Here is an 18,636-nt window from a genome sequence, read left to right as displayed (position 1 = left end):
CTCTCTCTCTCTCCCTCCTCTCTCTCTCCCTCCTCCTCCCAGTATGAGTTCTCCCCCCAGACTCTCTGCTGCTACGGAAAACAGCTCTGCACTATCTCCCAGGCAGGGACCTACTACAGCTACCAGAACAGGTGTGTCTCCGTGTGTGTGTGTCTCTGTGTAGGTGTGTGTGTGTCCTAGTCACCCAGCCAGCGTGCCTGTAGACAGCCCCGGCTGTGCTGCTGACTCGGCTCCCTGGCGCCCCCAGCAGGCCGAGGCCTGGTACTGCAGCCCAGCATGCAGCATGGACACAACTGTTACACACCTTAGTCCTGGTCCGGCCCAGCCCAGCCTGGTCTAACTGGGCTAAACCTGGTCACACCTGATCTAGCCTGGTCTCACCTGGTCTAACCAGGCTGTTCCTCCTTCCTTCATATATGCCCAGTGCCGGTCCTAGCACATTTGGTGCCCTAGGCAAGGTTTACCTACCCCCATGACAGCACACACACCACTCCATGCGTCTGTGCTGTTCTCCAGTCAGTATGTGAAGGTTCTGAAGTGTGTGTGTGTGTGTGTGTGTGTGTCCGGTTGCAGGTATCATTTTTGTGAGAAGTGTTTCAATGAGATCCAGGGGGACAGTGTGACGTTAGGAGACGACCCTGCACAGCCCCAGACGTTAGTATCTCACACACTACACTCTCTCTCTCTCTATCTCTCTCCTCTCACCCTCACACAGTCTCTCACTCCAACACACACACAACATCCACTCCCTTCTGTAACTCTGTGCTAAACAGAAATGTGGGTGTCGTCATCTCACTAGTCCTTCTTGTTTCTGCCCTCCCAGGATGATCTCTAAAGACCAGTTTGAGAGGAAGAAGAACGACACGCTAGACCCTGAACCGTGAGTACCACACACACACACACACACACACACACATACTTGACCAGTCATAAGTTCTGTAGATCTGTGCTCCCAAGCGCCCCCTGGTGGTGGTGTGGCAGTGCTGTCTCAAGAGAGACATTCCTGTACATGAAGATGCTCCTTATACTCAGGATTCGGACTCTCCTTGTTCTGTTGGGAACACTTCAAATACCTTTCATCTCTCTCTCTCTCTAATACACTTTCCACCCCTGTTTCTCCACCTCTCTCTTCCACCGTCTCTCTGGATGGTGTTTCTCTGCAGGTTTGTTGAATGTAAAGACTGTGGAAGGAAGATGCACCAGATCTGTGTCCTGCACTATGACGTCATCTGGCCGTCCGGGTAACGACTCCCCCACCCCCACCTCCACCTCCACCCCCACCACGATGGAGACACAGCAACACTTCAGCTGGTGGAGTTAGGAAAGGGACAAGCTTTTTAATGGGTCTCTTGCTTGCTCTCTCCTATCTATTTCTTTCTTTACTTCTCTTTCTTTCTTACTCTTTCATTTCATTTTCCTTCTTTCTCTCTCTGTCTCTTTCTCCCCCCTCTCTCTCTCTCCCCCTCCCTCCATTTCTCTCGCTGTCTCTCTGCCTCTCTCTCTCTCCCCCTCCCTTTCTCTCGCTCCCCCTCTCTCTCTCCCCCTCCCTCCCTTTCTCTCTCTCCTCTCTCTCTCCCCCTCCCTCCCTTTCTCTCTCTCCTCTCTCTCCCCCTCCCTCCCTTTCTCTCTCTCCTCTCTCTCCCCCTCCCTCCCTTTCTCTCTCTCTCTCTCTCTCTCTCTCTCTCTCTCTTTTTTCTTCTTCTTCTTCTTCTTCTTCTTCTTCAGGTTCATCTGTGACAGCTGTCTTAAGAAGTCTGGGAAGACCAGGAAGGACAACAAGTTCTCAGCTAAAAGTACGTTCTCCTCCCAACATCCACGTGTCGCGCTCCCCCAGCTTGGGGTCTTGTCACGCAGTTCGGAACGACCAAAATACCTTTTTAAGTTCAAACAGAATGGAGTTTCATCAGCTTTTCCTGTTAACAGAAGCTGTGTTTAATATCACAAACCATCTCCATATGCTAGCGCCACACACAAGGCCTGTCTCACTGGCTCTCCATGAAGCAGACCCTTATGCTCAGCCTTGTGGTTTTCCATGGCATTGGCCTCTGGTATTTGTAGTCCTCGTTTGGTATTTGTAGTCCCAGAGATGCCTGACCTTTTCAGCCTACCCGGCGTAAACTTAGATTAGAGCCGCGGTCTTGAGTTCATACATAAAACATGTGGCGAGCTAAATAAAGGCTTGGTTTGTGACCTTTTTTTGGTTTTGTTTCTCTCTTTCAATCCTTCCTTCTTCTGCGTGCGTGCGTGCGTATCTCTCTCTCTCTCTCTCTCTCTCTGTGTTTGCAGGGCTGCAGTCTACCCGGCTGGGAATGTACATAGAGGACCGTGTGAACAAGTACTTGAAGAGGCAGAACCATCCGGAAGCAGGCGAGGTGTTCGTACGGGTGGTGGCCAGCTCCGACAAGACGGTGGAGGTGAAGCCTGGCATGAGATCCAGGTAACCACTCAGAAGTGTGCACTACCTAGTACACACTTTACAGGCTAGATCCAGGTAACCACTCAAGTGTGCACTACCTAGTACGCACTTCACAGGCTAGATCCAGGTAACCACTTTCAGAAGTGTGCACTACCTAGTACACACTACAGGCTAGATCCAGGTAACCACTCAGAAGTGTGCACTACCTAGTACACACTTCACAGTGCACTCTGCTGGTACGGGTTCACAGCTACATCAAGAGACTCTGTTTCCACGGCCTGCGCGTATGTGCAGCTCTCTAGTTCACTAGTGTCTATTGCTTCTAGCCCGGCTAACGTACGTGTGTGTGTGTGTGTCAGGTTTGTGGACACAGGCGAGATGCCCGAGTCCTTCCCCTACAGAACCAAAGCACTTTTTGCCTTTGAGGAGATCGACGGAGTGGACGTGTGTTTCTTCGGCATGCACGTCCAGGAGTACGGCTCAGAGTGCTCCTTCCCCAACACCAGGTCTGCAACGCCCCCCTCCGCCCCCCTGGCCCCCAGTCAGGAACACCACACCATGTGGTAGACCAGGGGTGGGCTACTCCGGTGGCCCCTGTCCTGCATGTTTTAGATGTTTCCCTGCTCCAACACACCTGATTCAAATGAATGGTCGTTACCCGGCTTCCACAGAGCTTGATAACGAGCCGATCATTTGAATCAGGTGTGCTGGAGCAGGGAAACGTCTAAAACATGCAGGACAGTGGCCCCTGAGGACCGGAATTGCCGCTTTTACCGAGGCGGGGGGTGGGGGGGGAATATGAATCCAGGGACCTCTTGATCTGCAGTCCAAATTCTCGACCACTGAGCTGTATCCATCCCATAATAACAGTGTGGGGTTGTGGTGGTAACGGTCAGTTGTGTGAGGGTGCTGTGCTGGTACTGTTGCAGGCGGGTGTACATCTCCTACCTGGACAGTATTCACTTCTTCAGGCCCCGCGTGCTGAGGACGGCCGTGTACCACGAGATCCTCATCGGGTATCTGGAATACGTCAAGAAACTCGGGTGGGTCGTCTCTCTCTCTCTCTGCCTCTCTCTCTCTGCCTCTCTCTCTCTGCCTCTCTCTCTCTCTCTCTGACTCTCTCTCTTTCCTTCTCTCTTCTGCGGGAATCTCTCTTTCTTTTTCTCTCCCCATCAGAAATCTCTTCTCTCTCTCTCTCTCTGTCTCTTTCGCTCCACCCAGTCAAGCCAAACACCACCCGCGTGTCTCTCCACCAACCCCAGTATCTCCTAACCCCTCCCTCCCCCCTCCTCCAGGTATGTGACGGGTCACATCTGGGCGTGTCCCCCCAGCGAGGGGGATGACTACATCTTCCACTGTCACCCCATGGACCAGAAGATCCCCAAGCCCAAGAGACTGCAGGACTGGTACAGGAAGATGCTGGACAAGGCCTTCGCTGAGCGGATCCTGCACGACTACAAGGTGACTGGGAGGGGGAGGGGCCTGGGAGGGGGAGGGGCCTGGTGACTATGAAGTTAGAGGCTACGTGGTTTGTTTCAGGGTTTTTTTGCGTTCTAGTGCATAGTTTTTTTGTGTCTCACTGTCTCTCTCTCTCTCGTGTGTGTGTCTCCGTCTCCCAGGACATCTTCAAGCAGGCCCATGAGGACCGCATCACCAGCGCCAACGAGCTGCCGTACTTCGAGGGCGACTTCTGGCCCAACGTGCTGGAGGAGAGCATCAAGGAGCTGGAGCAGGAGGAGGAGGAGCGCAAGAAGGAGGAGAACACGGCCTCCTGCGACACCCCTGAGGTGAGGAGAGGGAGAGGAGAGGAGAGGGAGGGGAGGGGAGGAGGAGGAGAGAAACCAACCCCTCTCCTTTCCCCCCTAGTTTAACACTTCCCTGGTCACGGTTGGTCTGCCAGCGTTTGAGTTCCTTCCTCCTCAATCTGACTCCTGACCCGGTTCCCGCTTCCCCTTCAGACACATGGTGACCCGAGTGTAAACAACTCACACCTCTCCCCGCCCCCCCTTCAGCAGGGCACACCCGGAGACAGCAAGAACGCCAAGAAGAAGAACAGCAAGAAGACCAGTAAGAACAAGAGCAGCGTCAGTCGAGCCAGTAAGAAGAAGCCGGGGATGCCCAACGTAGCCAATGACCTGTCCCAGAAGCTTTACGCCTCCCTGGAGAAGCACAAGGAGGTGGGTGGGGCCTCGTGACGGAGACATGCAGTTAGTCGCAGGATTTAGAACATGGTCAGATTACCGTAACTTCGTTACTGTAATTTTACTAAACTCTTTCTCTCCCTCTCTCCCTGACTCCCATATCTTCCCCCCTATTCTCTCTCTCCTACCTCCCCTACACCCCCTCCCCACCTCCCATACACCCCCCGCCCCTTTTTCTCCTATCCCTCCCTCCCCCTCTCATACTCCTCCCCTCTCCCACCCTCCTCCTCCTCCAGGTGTTCTTTGTCATCCACTTCCACTCGGGCCCCATGGTCAACACCCTGCCCCCCATCATGGACCCTGACCCCCTGCTGACGTGCGACCTGATGGACGGCCGCGACGCCTTCCTGACGCTGGCGCGGGACAAGCACTGGGAGTTCAGCTCGCTGCGGCGCTGCAAGTGGAGCTCCATGTGCATGCTGGTGGAGCTGCACAACCAGGGCCAGGACCGCTTCGTCTACACCTGCAACGAGTGCAAGCACCACGTGGAGACGCGCTGGCACTGCACCGTCTGCGAGGTGAGACCAGCGGCCACGCGGGTCTACACACACACACACACACTTATGGTGTCTTTTTTTTGTGCTTTGGTTTGGTCTTGCTGTGTTAGTGTGCTTTATAAATACAATTTACTTACTTACACACACACACACACACACACACCGTACCCTTGTTAAACCCCTCTGTCTCCCTCCCTCTCTTCCCCCTCTCCTGTCTCTCCCTCCCTCCACCCTCCATCTCCCCCTCTCCCTCCTCCAGGACTTCGACCTCTGCATCAACTGCTACAGCGCCAAGGGCCACGAGCACCAGATGGTGAAGTGGGGCCTGGGCCTGGACGACGACAGCGGCAGCCAGGGCGGCGAGGCGTCCAAGTCGCCCCAGGAGAGCCGGCGCCTCAGCATCCAGCGCTGCATCCAGTCCCTGGTCCACGCCTGCCAGTGCCGCAACGCCAACTGCTCGCTGCCGTCCTGCCAGAAGATGAAGCGCGTAGTGCAGCACACCAAGGGCTGCAAGCGCAAGACCAACGGCGGCTGCCCCGTGTGCAAGCAGCTGATCGCCCTGTGCTGCTACCACGCCAAGCACTGCCAGGAGAACAAGTGCCCCGTGCCCTTCTGCCTCAACATCAAGCACAAGCTGAGGCAGCAGCAGCTGCAGCACCGCCTCCAGCAGGCGCAGATGATGCGTCGCAGGATGGCCAGCATGCAGGGCAGGACGGGACCCCAGAGCCTGCCCTCGCCCCCCGCCGCCGCCACCCCCAGCGCCCCCGCCTCCCACCCCCAGCAGCCCGGCGCCCCCCAGCAGCCCCTCTCCTCCAGCCAGCCCGCCACCCCCCTGTCCCCGGCCTTCCCCAACCCCAACGGCCCCGGCCGCAACGGCCAGCCCCAGGCCTCGCTCCAGGCGGCCTCCCAGGGCAAAGGCGGGCCCCAGGCCTCCCCGCTGAACCAGCAGCAGTCCCCTCTCCCCCAGCACACCCCCCCACAACAACAACAACAGCAGCCCCCCCCGGCGGCGGTTAAGATGGCGCGGCACATCGAGATGATGGCCCAGGCCCAGCAGAACTACCGGGTCAACATGAACGGCCTGCCCATCAACCCCCAGCAGCAGCAGCAGCAACAACAGCAGCAACAGCGCATGGCTGGTCCCATGCAGCAGCCCATCCAGATGGTCCCGGGTCCCCGCGGGCCCCAGGTCATGCAGCCCCTCGCCCCAGGACAGTGGCCCGGAGCTGGGGGAGCCATGCAGGCCGGCCAGCCCCAAGCCCCGGGCCCCGTGGTCCAGGGCCAGCCTCCCCAGCAGGGCCTGCCCGTCCAGAGGGCCATGATGCCCCAAGTCCAGAGGATGCTGGTTCCCCAGCAGGGCCCCAGGCTCCAGAGCCTCCAGCGGCCGGGGGCCATCGCCCCCAATGCCCTCCAGGACCTCCTCCGCACCCTCAAGTCTCCCAGCTCCCCCCAGCAGCAGCAGCAGGTGCTCAACATCCTCAAATCCAACCCCCAGCTCATGGCCGCCTTCATCAAGCAGAGGACGGCCAAGTACCAAGCCAGCCAGCCCCAACAACAAGCGGGTCAACAGCCCCAGCAGCCCTCGGTAGGGCTGCCGGCCATGCAGGCTGCCATGGCTGCCGCCTTACAGGGAGCGGTGGTCCAGAGGCCGGGCCTGCCCCCCCAGCAGGCCCCCCAGCCCCTCAACCCCCAGGGCATGGGACCCCAGGGCCAGCTCCTCAACCCCGCCCACAACCCCAACGCCAACCAGATCCAGGAACTCTACCGGCGCCAGCTTCTGCGACAACAGCAACAACAACAACAACAACAGCAGCAGCAACAACAACAACAACAACAACAACAGCAACAACAGCAGCAACAAGCGTCCTACTCCCAGCTCCGCATGCAGCAGCAGCAGCTAGCCCTGCAGGGGGCCGGGGGCGGCTCAGGGGGGCCCATGGGCCAGCTGCCCCAGATGGGTCAGCCAGGCCTGGGCATGGACACCTCCGCCCAGAACCTGCTCCACCAGCGCCTCCTCCAGAAACAACAACAACAGCAGCAGCAGCTTCCCCAGCAGCAGCAGCAGGCCGTCCTCAAGCAGCAGATGGGCTCTCCGGCCCAGCCCAGCCCCATGAGCCCCCAGAACCACCTCCTAGCCGGCCAGGCCCAGGCAGGGACACACCTCCCCGGCCAGCCGGCGCTCGCCAACCCCCTGGCCAACCAGGTCCGCTCCCCTGCCCCCGTACAGTCCCCCTGCCCGCCTCCCTCACAACAACAGCAGCTGCCACATTCCAGCCCCTCGCCGCACGTCCAGCCCTCGCCCCACACCGGCTCCCCTCGCCCCGGCCTGGGGGGGCCCATGGCGGGGGGCTCGATGGAGCAGGGGCACATGGGCACGGGAGAGCAGAGCGCCATGCTGCCACAGCTGAACACGCCGAACCGCGGCGGGATGGCGAGCGACCTGGGGCTGGTGGGGGACTCCACAGGGGACACGCTGGAGAAGTTTGTGGAGGGGTTGTAGCGTTTTTACACACGCCGCCAGTCGCTTGCTCTCGTTGTAAGATGCACCACAGTCCCCCCCCCCGTTCCTTTCCAGATCTACCATCCTCAGACTCTAATCTTCTCCTAATGCCGAGAACTTTCCGGAAAGGGGGAGGATTGTAATTGTTCTTTTTAAACGTGAAAAGAAAAACTTTTTTTTGTTTCGTTTTTTTTTTTTTTTGTACTGATGTGTAAAAAGTTTCAAGATGTGTAAAGAGAGTGTGTTTGTGGGAGAGGGAGGGTACAGATGTCCTACGCTTCTATGGAATGTCATAGTCCTTAAAATCAAGGGCTTGAGGGATATTGTTGTTAAAAAGAAATTTAAATCACAAAGAATATATTTTTTGGTTGAGACCAAATGTGCTTTGATACGTTTTATTTTGTTTGTTGGTTTTGTTTGTTTGTTTGTTTGTTATGGTTTCATGTTTTTACTTTTTTTTTGTGAAAATGTACAATTACATTATATATTATTCATACCTTTCTGTTTTGTACCTTTTACAAAAAAAAAAAAAGAAACTTTTTTTTTTTTTGAGACAGTAAAATAATTTGTCTGGAAATGTGGGTCGCTTTGTCCTCCTCTTAATGCTCTCCTCATTCCTGGAGATTGTAATCTAGCAATGTACCATTTCTTTTCAAAACGTGCGTTCGATGATGAGAGGCTTCACCTCTTCTCCATGTATGAAGAAACCTCCATTTGTATTAAAAGTAGGAATTGGACTATGGCAAGTTTGTGTACATACACACACACACTCGGGCATGTATGCAGAACACACTTGACTCACTTACCGGCGCGCACACACACACACACACACACACACACACAGACAGTCCCTCAACAGACACTATGCCGACACACACACACCACCCTTGAAGGACACCCTATCAGAGAAGGCCTCATCTTGCAGGTGTTCAAATGTTCAAATGCGTTGTTGCTTTGTCATTAAACGTTCTGTCATACAGTTATTTTTTTGGTCATACAGATGTTGTAAAGTGTAAAGAGAGAGGGAGAGGGGAAGGGAGGGGGAGAGAAAGGGAGAGAGAAGTACTCCCTGAGTAGGGGTAGAGTCCTGATCGCTTGTGCACAGGCCAGGTCTCAATATGCATGCTATTCCCTTGGTAGTACACAGGAGTATTGTACGACATGCGAAGTATGGTGCTGTTTGGACCCCCCCTCTTCTCAAGGAAGACTTTTACCTATCAACTCTCATTCCTCCTCTCGCACACAAACTGGGGATAGGGGTGTGTTTACTTGTTCTTCTATTGTAAATCATGCAAGTTATGAGGCGTAATACTATAAATATAAGGAAGAGAGAATGAAATCACTGTATAAACTGGTTAAAGACTCATTTCTTACTTATATACCATATTGTTAAAATAAACTGTGTGGAACAGACAGTTTGTAGTTACTGTTATGTCTGGAGAAACGTCTGTGGGTGTTCATCTGTGTTTCTCAGAAAATATGGAGACATGAATTATTAGATTGTTTTATTAATTGAATTGTTCTTGGTCGAGTTCTTTCAACATTAATGTGTTTAGCGGAACACTGACGTGGTGTAAAACACGTCACAGTTGGGGGTACCAGCATCGCTGTCAGGTGAGAAATATTGATTAACTAGATGAATTGTTTTCTTTTTTCACTGGCATCACAAAAGTTCGGTATTCATACTTGGCAAGAGTTTGATTTTCTAAGAGTAGGATATCAAGTCATCAATGAATTCAGAAGTTGGAGCGTGCTAAATGTATTACAGCTAGACATCAGAAAGAAACATTGTTAAAGACAACACGCAAGAGGTCTATTTGAAAATGTTAAAGTGGAATTACGTGTTTTAAGGCTTTAATATTCGTTTTGCAAAAAACAAAACGAGCCCTGTCATCTAACGACGGAGAGATTTCTTACGTCGTGACGTAAGAGGAAGTCAAACTGAGGCGGTCGAACGTAAGCGTCTTTGAAAACTTTTGAGAAAGCTTTGTCGTTTTTCGTGCAATATGCCACTTACAAGGAAACATAAAACATGTACAAGCGCGTTATGAGACAGTAACTACACATGCTTATTTTTAAGACCAAATGAATCAAGGCCACGTCTCAATTTGCCAACATCTTGGTTGCTAGCTTGGCTAGGTCTAGCATATTTTTAGCACTAGCCTACTAGGCTAGCTAACATGGACACACAGCCAGTGCAACGAGTAAAGACTAGCATACAATCTTTGTTCTGATTGCTGACAAGTCCACAACACATACAGCTAAACATGGACTGTTCAGATCAAGAAGACTTCGTTGACCTCTGCTCCAAGCTGCTAAAGCGAGTACGTAAAAAGGTGGGTGACCCCGGAGAGCAGAGGAACGCAGAGCCCCAGCCCGTCATCACACAGACCAGAGCCACAGACCTCCCCAAGAGAAGGCGGAGGAAGAACGATGTCGAGACGGCAAGCACAAGCAAGGCCACCGCGCAAACCGATTGCCCAACCGCTACTTCCGAACCTAGCCTGGTTGACGGGAACACAGCATATCAAAAGCAACACCTTACTAACGGCGGAGCGGAGCTCTGCGCTGGAGTAAGCGGTCCATCGGTGTCCGGTGCGGATGACGAGGCCGTTGAGAGTGGGCTGGGGGCTGCACAGAAGGTGGTTAGGAGAATGCAGCAGTTCAAGAGACGCAGTCCTCAGAAACTGAGCCACGGTGAGATGAACCAGTCTTCCGAGACCAGACAGCATCACCAAAGTGTTCCTACTCCCCTGCCTCTATGTCAAGGTGAGGTGTTTTAAGTGGAAATGCAGCCTCCGTGTCTTGTGATCGGTCAGTAGTTTATCTGTACTTTCATCCCTCTATTCTAACCCAAATAGCCTCACCTGGCTCCACACTGTAAATGGAGTGTATTAATTGTTCTTAGTACAGAGTATTCGTAGTTCCTCTTAAGTACCCTCCACCTCCACCCCTCCAGACCCCCAGGAGAGCGACCAGGCCCTGGCTGTGAGGCTGCAGGAGGAACTGGACAGGGAGGCACATCTCCCCCCCAGAGGAGGCCTGGCGGTACACCTGGAGGAGGGAGGCCTGTTCCTCTGTCAGCTCTGTCACCGTGACCTGTCCCACATGAGCCCGGCAGGACGCACACAGCACACCAACAGGTGTGGGGACAGGACACACACTCGCACACACACCTATACAAGCGCACACACCCCGCTGAATCCTGGTGGTCTCTCACACACGCTGGTCTGCGACGCATGAACAGGTTGTCTACCATCACCAAACCTCACTGTGGTGCTAAGCTGAAACTGCACCATCTATATTTGAATGTCAACCAAATTCTTCTGTCTTTCCTCCTCCCCCCTCCCCTCCTCCTCCCTCCCCTCCTCATCCCCTCCCCAGGTGTCTGGATGAGAGTGAGGACAGTGCCCCGCCCCCTCTCCCCGCCATCCCAGAATGCCCTATCTGCGGGAAGGTCTTCAAGACCCTGAAGAGTCGCTCCGCCCACCTGAAGCGTTGCTCCTCCCACATGGGCGTGGCCCCGGCCGTGCTTCTGCAGGCCCTGCAGAGACAGGCTGCCGAGGCGCCGAGTGACAGTTCAGCCAGCCAATCGTGAGTCAGCCTCAGCCGATACACCCGCCTCCATAGATCCTAGGCTATACAAATATGGTAAATAGGCTAGGTAAATAATAATAATGATAAAAAATAAGAATTCGCTTTTATCCAAAACAACATGCGGTACAGGGGGAATTTGAACCTGCAACCTTTTGATCTGCAGTCAAATGCTCTAACCACAGTGAGCAACACCAACAGCAGATATCTACAACTATCTTTTACGTAATCTGCGCTTTTTTATTGATCCTTGAGTACAGCTGACATGTTCCCCGTCTCCCGAGGTGCAGAGTGCAGACTGGGGGCTCCAAGAGGAAAGGCCCCAAGTCAGACCCCAGCCTCCCAGTGAGGAAGAAGCCCAGGAAGAGAGCCTCCAACCCAGATGAGGACACCATGGTGGCCCTGGCCCTCTCCTCCTCCCTCCTGGAGCAGGAGAGGGAGAGGGAGGTGGAGAGGGAAAGGGAGGTGATTCCTGCTGTACCTCCTGGTTCTGTGGCTGCTCTGTTGAGGTGGCAAGCCCACGAAGGTAAGATGACGTTTCGGTCACATCCTGACTAAACCTCACAGTGTAAAACTGCCCTTCGCTGAAACGCCTTGGTGTCTGTCGTGTCCCTCCGCGGCAGGACGCGGGGGCAAGAGGAGGAGGAGGAACGGCTGGGCCCCCCGCCCCCCTCCCCTCCTCCTGGTCCAGGACCCCGACGTGGCCCTGCTGAGGCTCCAGGACAGGGTGGCCGCCCTCCTGCTCCGCGCCCCCTCCCCCCCCCCCGACCCCCACCCTGCGCCCCAGCTCCCTGCCCGCCCGGTGCTCGGCAGGGGGCGGCGGAGGCGCCCCCCTGTGGAGGAAGAGCGCCCTGCAGGACGGAGGACCCGGCTGCACGGCGGAGTTCTACACTGCTGAGCTGAGAGAGTTCATCTCTCCGCCCGAGTCGACAGAGGTGCGAGAGGAAAAAAATAGAAAACAGAACTTTAGTACGGTTAAGAGGTGTATGAGTGTTGCTACAAGCATTTCGCTGGACGATAATATGTGTTTCCCATATATTTACTTATTTGTGGCGGCCAGCCACACATTATGTGGGAAACACTGTGTCTGTAAAAATGCCTTGAAGCTGAAAACTATCACTCACTAGTTTCTCATCTCGACAGCCTGAGGTGGCCAGCTCGGATCCTTCCACCTCCACCTCCCATACAGGCCCCTCTCCTTCCCCCTCCACCCCAGACAGCAGCACCCAGGCTGGGGCGGGGCCAGCACCAGGCGGGGAGTCCCTCCCTGTGGGCAGCCAGGCCCTGGCTGACCTACTGGAACTGGCAGAGGAGGGCATGACCCTCACCCAGTGGGGGTACTCCAGCTCTGGGAAAGGTGAGACACCAGAGGGTGGAGTAAACTGGGTCTCATAATAACTAGAGCACACTCAAAACTAAGCAACAGCGTCTGGTGTGACCGTCACTATCACACAGACGGTTAGTGGTGGTCTTTTTGCTGTTGTTCATCTCCAACACGCCAGTTAGAAACACCGTAGATGTCCTCCTCCTCTCCCTCCTCCTCTTCCTCCTCTCCCTCAGGGAAAGAGAGCGGCGTCGCCCCCGAGGCTGACCTGTGCATGTGTGGCTTCATCCCTGACGACACACACACACCCTGTCAGAGGGACGCCACACACACACCCTGTCAGAGGGACGCCACACACACACCCTGTCAGAGGGACGCCACACACACACCCTGTCAGAGGGACGCCACACACACACCCTGTCAGAGGGACGCCACACGCACTGGAAGACCCGACCTGCACACCCACGGGCCTCAGCAAAGGGCCGTCCAGACGGCGGGCCAACCTTCGGTGAGTCAGAGGGAACGTTTCGGACCTGTTTCCTGGCGATAAAATCCCGTCCCTGGTGTGTATGTGAAACCAGACCACATTTACATTTAGTCATTTAGCAGACGCTCTTATCCAGAGCGACTTACAGTAAGTACAGGGACATTCCCCCAGAGGCAAATAGAGTGAAGTGCCTTGCCCAAGGACACAACGTAATTTTGCATGGCCGGGAATCAAACCGGCAACCTTCTGATTAATAGCCCGACTCCCTAACCGCTCAGCCACCTGACGTTTGGGTGCTGACTGCTGTTCCGTCCTCTAGGTGGCGCTGTCCAGACTGGGCTCAGACCTGGGCAGCATGGTGAACAACCCCCAGCTCAGTGACGTGCAGCTCCAGGTGGACGATGGCGAGGTGTTCTTCGCCCATTCGTTCATGCTGTACGCACGCTGCCCCCTGCTGGCCCAGATGGTACGGTGCAGCTGTGTATTTCAAGCCCCGTGTTATCCTATTTTCGGAGTTCATCAACGCACAGAAATGTGATTCTTTCCCCAGTTTTCTGTTCGTCCTTTCTCTCGTCGATCGTCCTCCTGTTCCAACCCCACCTGTCTTTTTCTTTCTCTCTCTCTCTTTCCATCTCCCTATTTCTCTCTCCACCCATCTCTCCACCCTCCTCCTCCTCTCCCAGGTCCATGACAGTGGGTTCGGGGTGCAGGAGGAGGGCGTGCCGGCGGCCCGGCGGGTGCTTCTGATGGAGGTGCCCGGCCCGGCCGTGGGCGTCCTGCTCCACTACCTCTACACCGCCCACTGCCCCCTCGCACCCACCCTGCTGCCCCACCTCCAGGAGCTGGCCTGCAGGTCTGTCTGGGCGGGGGGGGGGGGGTCTAGTGTTTCAGATTGTGGTTGTGCATAGTGGTGGTTAGTCTGTTGAATATTATCAGATAGTTAGCATATACAGAGGACGTATTATCGGCCTATCTGATAGTAGCATTGATGTAAAAGGATCTCTGACAGGTTGTTTTGGTGATGTTTGGATTTGTTTCTTGATTGAGTCTCCTGTTCCTCTCCTCTGAGTCTTTGGCGTTCTGTCTCTCCAGGTTGGACCTGCCGGAGCTACAGCAGCTGTGTCGGGATCACCCAGGACCCACAGAGAACCAGGGAGAGGGGCAGGGAGAGGGGCAGGCCTGGGAAGACAACCCAGACCGGGAGCTTCCGTCCGGGGCGGAGAGCGGCGGGGACCAGGCCTTCATGGAGCTCCTCCGCTCCATGTGGAACGAAGACGAGGAGGATGACGACGGTGGTGAGGACGAAGGGGGGGGTGGAGACAGAGGAGAGATGGTGACGGAGGAGGAGCACAGAGGGGGGCGCGTGACTCTGGAGGACGGCGAGACGCGCGGCGAAGAAGAAGAAGAAAGGGTGAACGAGGAGGAGATGGAGGAGATCTACGAGTTTGCCGCCACGCAGAGAAAGAGGGAGGAGGCGAAGGAGAGCACAGGAGAAGAGGGGGGGGCAGAGAGAAAGAGGGAGGAGGCGAAGGAGAGCACAGGAGAAGAGGGGGGGGCAGAGGAAGAGAGGGAGGAAGCGGGAAGGAACGCAGGAACAACAAAGGACAAGGAGAAAGCAGCCCGACCGAACGTTTCGGGAACGGAGAATATCTCATCCGCGGTGCCAGATCCCGACCCCGAAGACCTCGACAGGAGCTACAGCCGCCTCTTCTCCGACTCCTGGGGGGTCTACGAAGACGACGACCCCCCTCCTCAGCCCCCGAGGTCCCAACCCCCTTGGTGCCCCCCTCATTGCTCCTCCCCCTCTCCCAGAGCCCCACCCTCCGTCTCCCAGCCTCCCAGGCCCAGAGCCGGGCGCAGGCAGTCAGAGACTCCCTGTCTCCACTCCTCCGTGAGCGAGGTCATAGACCTGTCCGTCAGTCCTCCGGCCGGCTGGCCCTGCATCCCCATGCCCGGGCTGTCCCCAGGGGAGATGAGCCCCGCTGGGGCGAGGAGAGGCCCCTCTGAGGGGGTGGGAGCTGGAGAGGTCGCAGAAGAAGAAAGAGGAGGAGGGCCAGATCATGTGGCTGTATCCCAGGAGAGGGTTGGTTCTGGTGAAGAGAGGCTGTCTCCGCAGAGAACGGCGCAGGGCCCTCGCAGTGCAGGCCTGCCTCGCTCGCCCCGTCCTCCTCCTCCTCCTCCTCCCAGAGCCAGCAGAGAACCAGAGTTGATAGTTCTGTCTGACTCGAGTGAGGAGGTGGAGGTCGGCCCCCCCCCGGGGACCCCCCCCAGCCCCCCCCCTCCACCTCCTCCTCACCCCACCCAGAGCCAGCAGGACTTCACCCAGATCAGACCCAGAGCGGAACCCAAGAGCCCCGGTTTGGACGGAAAGGTGAAAAGCGCTTGCGTGCGTGGCCCCAGCGTGTCGTCACCCCCTGACGGGCGTCTGGACGGGCCTGGTCCTGATCCTGCGGACCAGAGCCCCATGATGGACTTCTCTCCAGAGGTGTCCTGGCTGATCCCGGCCACTCCTCTCCAGCCCAGGACGAGCACCACCAGCTCCACCCAGACCCAGAGCAGCATGCGTCGCACTCGACTCTTCCCCAAAACCTGCTCATCTTCATCCTCATCATCATCTTCCAGGAGCAGTAACCTCCAGACCTCCATCGACCCGCCCCAAGCCTCCACGCGCCCTGCCCAGACAGAAGGCCTCATCTCCAGGGTGCCGTCCCGGGAATCTGCCCCCCAAGTTCCCAGCCTGGCTCTTGATCTCTCACCTAAGAGACACAGCGCGGGCAGTCGGGACACAGCGGACGACTCCTCCCAAGTATCTGCGGCCCCCTCCTCCCACCCCGGGCGGTCTGCTCCCCCCAGCCTGACCCCCTCTCTCCCCCCACCAGAGCCCTCCACCAAGGCAACCCCTCTCCACAGCCTCCCCCAGCCTCACAGCAGCACTCCCCTGCACCCGGATCCACCCGAGCCCCGTGCTCTGCCCTCGGCCTCCCCTCTACTCTGTGGGGGCGGCGAGAGACATGCAGAGTGGCGACGAGGGGGGGCGCACACCCAGAGCCCTGAGAGGACGGGGCTGGGGACCCTGCGCCTCTCCCTCTCCGACTCCCCCTCCTCCCCCCGTATGGGGTCTCCCAGCAGGGGCCCCGACCAACGCAGACCCCCCGCTGAGTCGGGCGATGCTAGCAGTTCGGGGAGGAGAAGGATGGGAACGGAGGGAGGGAAGGAGACGAGGACAAGACACGCAGAAGGGGAAAGGAGAGAGGAGGAGAGGAGGTTAACCAGCTGTGGAGGAGAGGAGGAGGAAGAAGGGATGGAGGTGGAAGAGGAGGTGTCTGGGGGCTACGGCTTCCATCAAAGCTTCATGGCGATGGACGAGCCCCCGATGGCGTTCGACGACTCGTGGGGGCTGAACGCCGGGGAGGGGCAGAGGGAACAGGAGGTGTGTTTCAGCCTGAGAATGGACAGCACGGGAGCCCAGTCCTACATCACCCCTCCTCCTCCATCACCCCAAATGATCCCTCCGTCCCCCTCTCCCTCTCCTCCGCCCATGACTCACGTCCACCCAGCCTCCCCTTCTACCTCAAGCACCGCCCGCACCCTCGCCATCCGTCCTTCCTCCTCCTGTTCTCCTCCACCCTCCACCCACGCCGGCCCCCAGGGCGAACCCGAGCGAGGAGCCAGCCTCCTGGGCTCCAAGATCTGGTCTGACTGGGAGGAGGAGGAGGAAGAGGCTGTCCCTCTCTCCCAGAGGGTCAGCACTGTCGCCCTGGCTCAGAGAGTGGACCAGCTCAAAACCCCAGGTGAACACCGAACCTTTGACAAGCTGAAAGGGGAAAAACAACCTTAAAAAGAGGTGTTTGTTTAAAAGCTGATTTTTTTTTCTGTCACAGCGATAATCTTCTTCTTCTTTTTTTACAAACTGTGTGTCAATGTTATGACAAATATTGTACTAATGTTGCATGTTAATGTTTTTACAACGTTGTACTAATGTGTGACCTCTGACCTCAGTGGCGTCCCGTAGGAGAGGCCAGCTCCCCCTGGTGGCCATCACCCCGCTGCCCAGCTACTCTGACATGGACACTCCTGACCTCAAGAACAAGCTCAACAGGTCTGACATCATCACGTATCTATCTCTGTTAGCCTATACCTCTCCCCCCTTCCCTCTCTACCTCTCCCTCTCTCCCCTCTCTACCTCTCCCTCTCTCCCCCCTTCCCTCTCTACCTCTCCCTCTCTCCCCCCTTCCCTCTCTACCTCTCTACCTCTCCCTCTCTCCCCCCTTCCCTCTCTACCTTTACCTCCCTACACCCTCTCATTACCTCTCTCTCTACTTCCCTCCACCCTCTCCCTATAGGTCTGGTGCAAGTCTCACTTTCACATTATTTCACCTGACTCTCTCTCTCCTTCAATCTCCCCCGTCTTTCCCTCCCCCCCCTCTCCTTCCCTCCCCCCTTCTCTCTCTCTCTCTCTCTCTCCTTCCCTCCCCCCTTCTCTCTCTCCTTCCCTCCCCCCCTTCTCTCTCTCTCCTTCCCTCCCCCCTTCTCTCTCTCTCCTTCCCTCCCCCCTTCTCTCTCTCTCTTCTTCTCTGATCCAAGGTTTGGGGTGCGTCCCCTCCCCAAGCGCCAGATGATCCTAAAGCTGAAGGAGATCCACCAGTACACCCATCAGGTGGTCAGCTCCGAGTCCGACGACGAGGCTCCTTCTCTGGGCAGGGCCCCTCAGGCGAGGCCCCAGTCTAGTTCCACGGCCTCCAGAAGGCCAGCGTCCTCGGGGGGGTTTAAGCAGCCTGGGGCGCCCCCCGCTGCCTCTCCTGTGAAGCAGGGCAGGAGGGAGGAACAGGAGGCTCTCTCTGCATCGCAAGGCTCCTCCACATCCTCCACTACTGCCAGTGAAGACTCAGAGAGGTGAGAGAAGGGGAAGATGCCATGTGTTCCGTATGGTATTTCTCAGATAGAATTTGTTACAAAGTAACCATTTTCTTTTTCTTCTTCTACACCTTCTTTCTTGTTTGTGCCTCTCCTCTTCCGTCCCTCCTCCAGGTCGAACCCAGAGCTGTGCCCTCTCTCTGACGACGGCGGCTCCGACGGCGACATCACTCCCTCGCAGGCATCCTCCCTCCTCCAGGACCGGCTCCAGGCGGCGCGCCGCTTCATCCTGTCCGACCCAGAGCTGTACGGCCGGGTCCTGCAGTACCAGCCGCTGGGCCTGGCCCTGCTCCAGGCCCGCCTCAAGGAGGCCGGCATCACGCTGGGCACTGCCAAGCTCATGGACTTCCTGGACGCCAACTGCATCACCTTCACCACCGCCAAGCCGGGCCAGGGCAGCAGGCAGCGGAGACGAGGAGGGGGGGTGGGGAGAGGAAGAGGAGGGAGGAGAAAGAAAGGCGTACCGCCCACAGTGATGGAGTGATGAGGGCAGAGGGGGTCTGGCTGCATGAACTGGTGAAAGTGTAGGTGACGAGAAAGAGACTGAATACAAAAGGCGCGGTGGGAAAGATTGTATTAAGCTGCTGTTTGGTACATCTGTGTTAATTTAAAATGTTTGCATTCACTGCGTTGATGGAATTCTGAAATTAAATGATTTGTTAATGAGTACCTTGACCTTGGGAAGGGTGATGTTGGAGTTGTG

At 56.4% G+C, this 18,636-nt stretch overlaps 2 protein-coding genes across 4 annotated transcripts in view; both read left to right on the top strand.

Moving 5' to 3' along the window:
* The window catches only part of crebbpa (CREB binding protein a), a 28,110-nt gene extending 19,946 nt beyond the window's left edge, over positions 1 to 8,164 (top strand). For 2 of the 3 annotated variants that reach the window (XM_062447817.1, XM_062447816.1), the window contains 13 exons: positions 43 to 131; positions 574 to 654; positions 824 to 880; positions 1,164 to 1,241; positions 1,726 to 1,793; positions 2,287 to 2,437; positions 2,776 to 2,922; positions 3,346 to 3,459; positions 3,712 to 3,877; positions 4,036 to 4,203; positions 4,432 to 4,593; positions 4,854 to 5,135; positions 5,374 to 8,164. In XM_062447817.1, coding sequence (XP_062303801.1) covers positions 43 to 131; positions 574 to 654; positions 824 to 880; positions 1,164 to 1,241; positions 1,726 to 1,793; positions 2,287 to 2,437; positions 2,776 to 2,922; positions 3,346 to 3,459; positions 3,712 to 3,877; positions 4,036 to 4,203; positions 4,432 to 4,593; positions 4,854 to 5,135; positions 5,374 to 7,614 — 3,804 coding nt within the window. In that variant the 3' untranslated portion in view covers positions 7,615 to 8,164. Of the gene's footprint in view, positions 1 to 42; positions 132 to 573; positions 655 to 823; positions 881 to 1,163; positions 1,242 to 1,725; positions 1,794 to 2,286; positions 2,438 to 2,775; positions 2,923 to 3,345; positions 3,460 to 3,711; positions 3,878 to 4,035; positions 4,204 to 4,428; positions 4,594 to 4,853; positions 5,136 to 5,373 lie in introns of all 3 variants that reach the window. The other variant, XM_062447815.1, reaches the window with a different exon arrangement.
* A 1,296-nt stretch (positions 8,165 to 9,460) lies between these two features.
* On the top strand, positions 9,461 to 18,602 carry slx4 (SLX4 structure-specific endonuclease subunit homolog (S. cerevisiae)). The gene is given in 14 exon segments (XM_062448001.1): positions 9,461 to 10,383; positions 10,574 to 10,757; positions 10,999 to 11,208; positions 11,499 to 11,734; positions 11,832 to 11,952; positions 11,954 to 12,143; positions 12,352 to 12,565; positions 12,769 to 13,040; positions 13,339 to 13,485; positions 13,703 to 13,872; positions 14,112 to 16,810; positions 17,019 to 17,118; positions 17,604 to 17,912; positions 18,048 to 18,602. Coding segments are annotated over 14 exon segments (5,724 nt in total). The 5' UTR covers positions 9,461 to 9,881; the 3' UTR covers positions 18,418 to 18,602.
* Positions 18,603 to 18,636: the final 34 nt, after the last annotated feature.

The sequence above is a fragment of the Osmerus eperlanus genome, chromosome 22 (assembly GCF_963692335.1).
Source record: "Osmerus eperlanus chromosome 22, fOsmEpe2.1, whole genome shotgun sequence".
Lineage (NCBI taxonomy): Eukaryota > Metazoa > Chordata > Actinopteri > Osmeriformes > Osmeridae > Osmerus > Osmerus eperlanus.
This window is presented reverse-complemented; position numbering and strand designations above follow the sequence as displayed.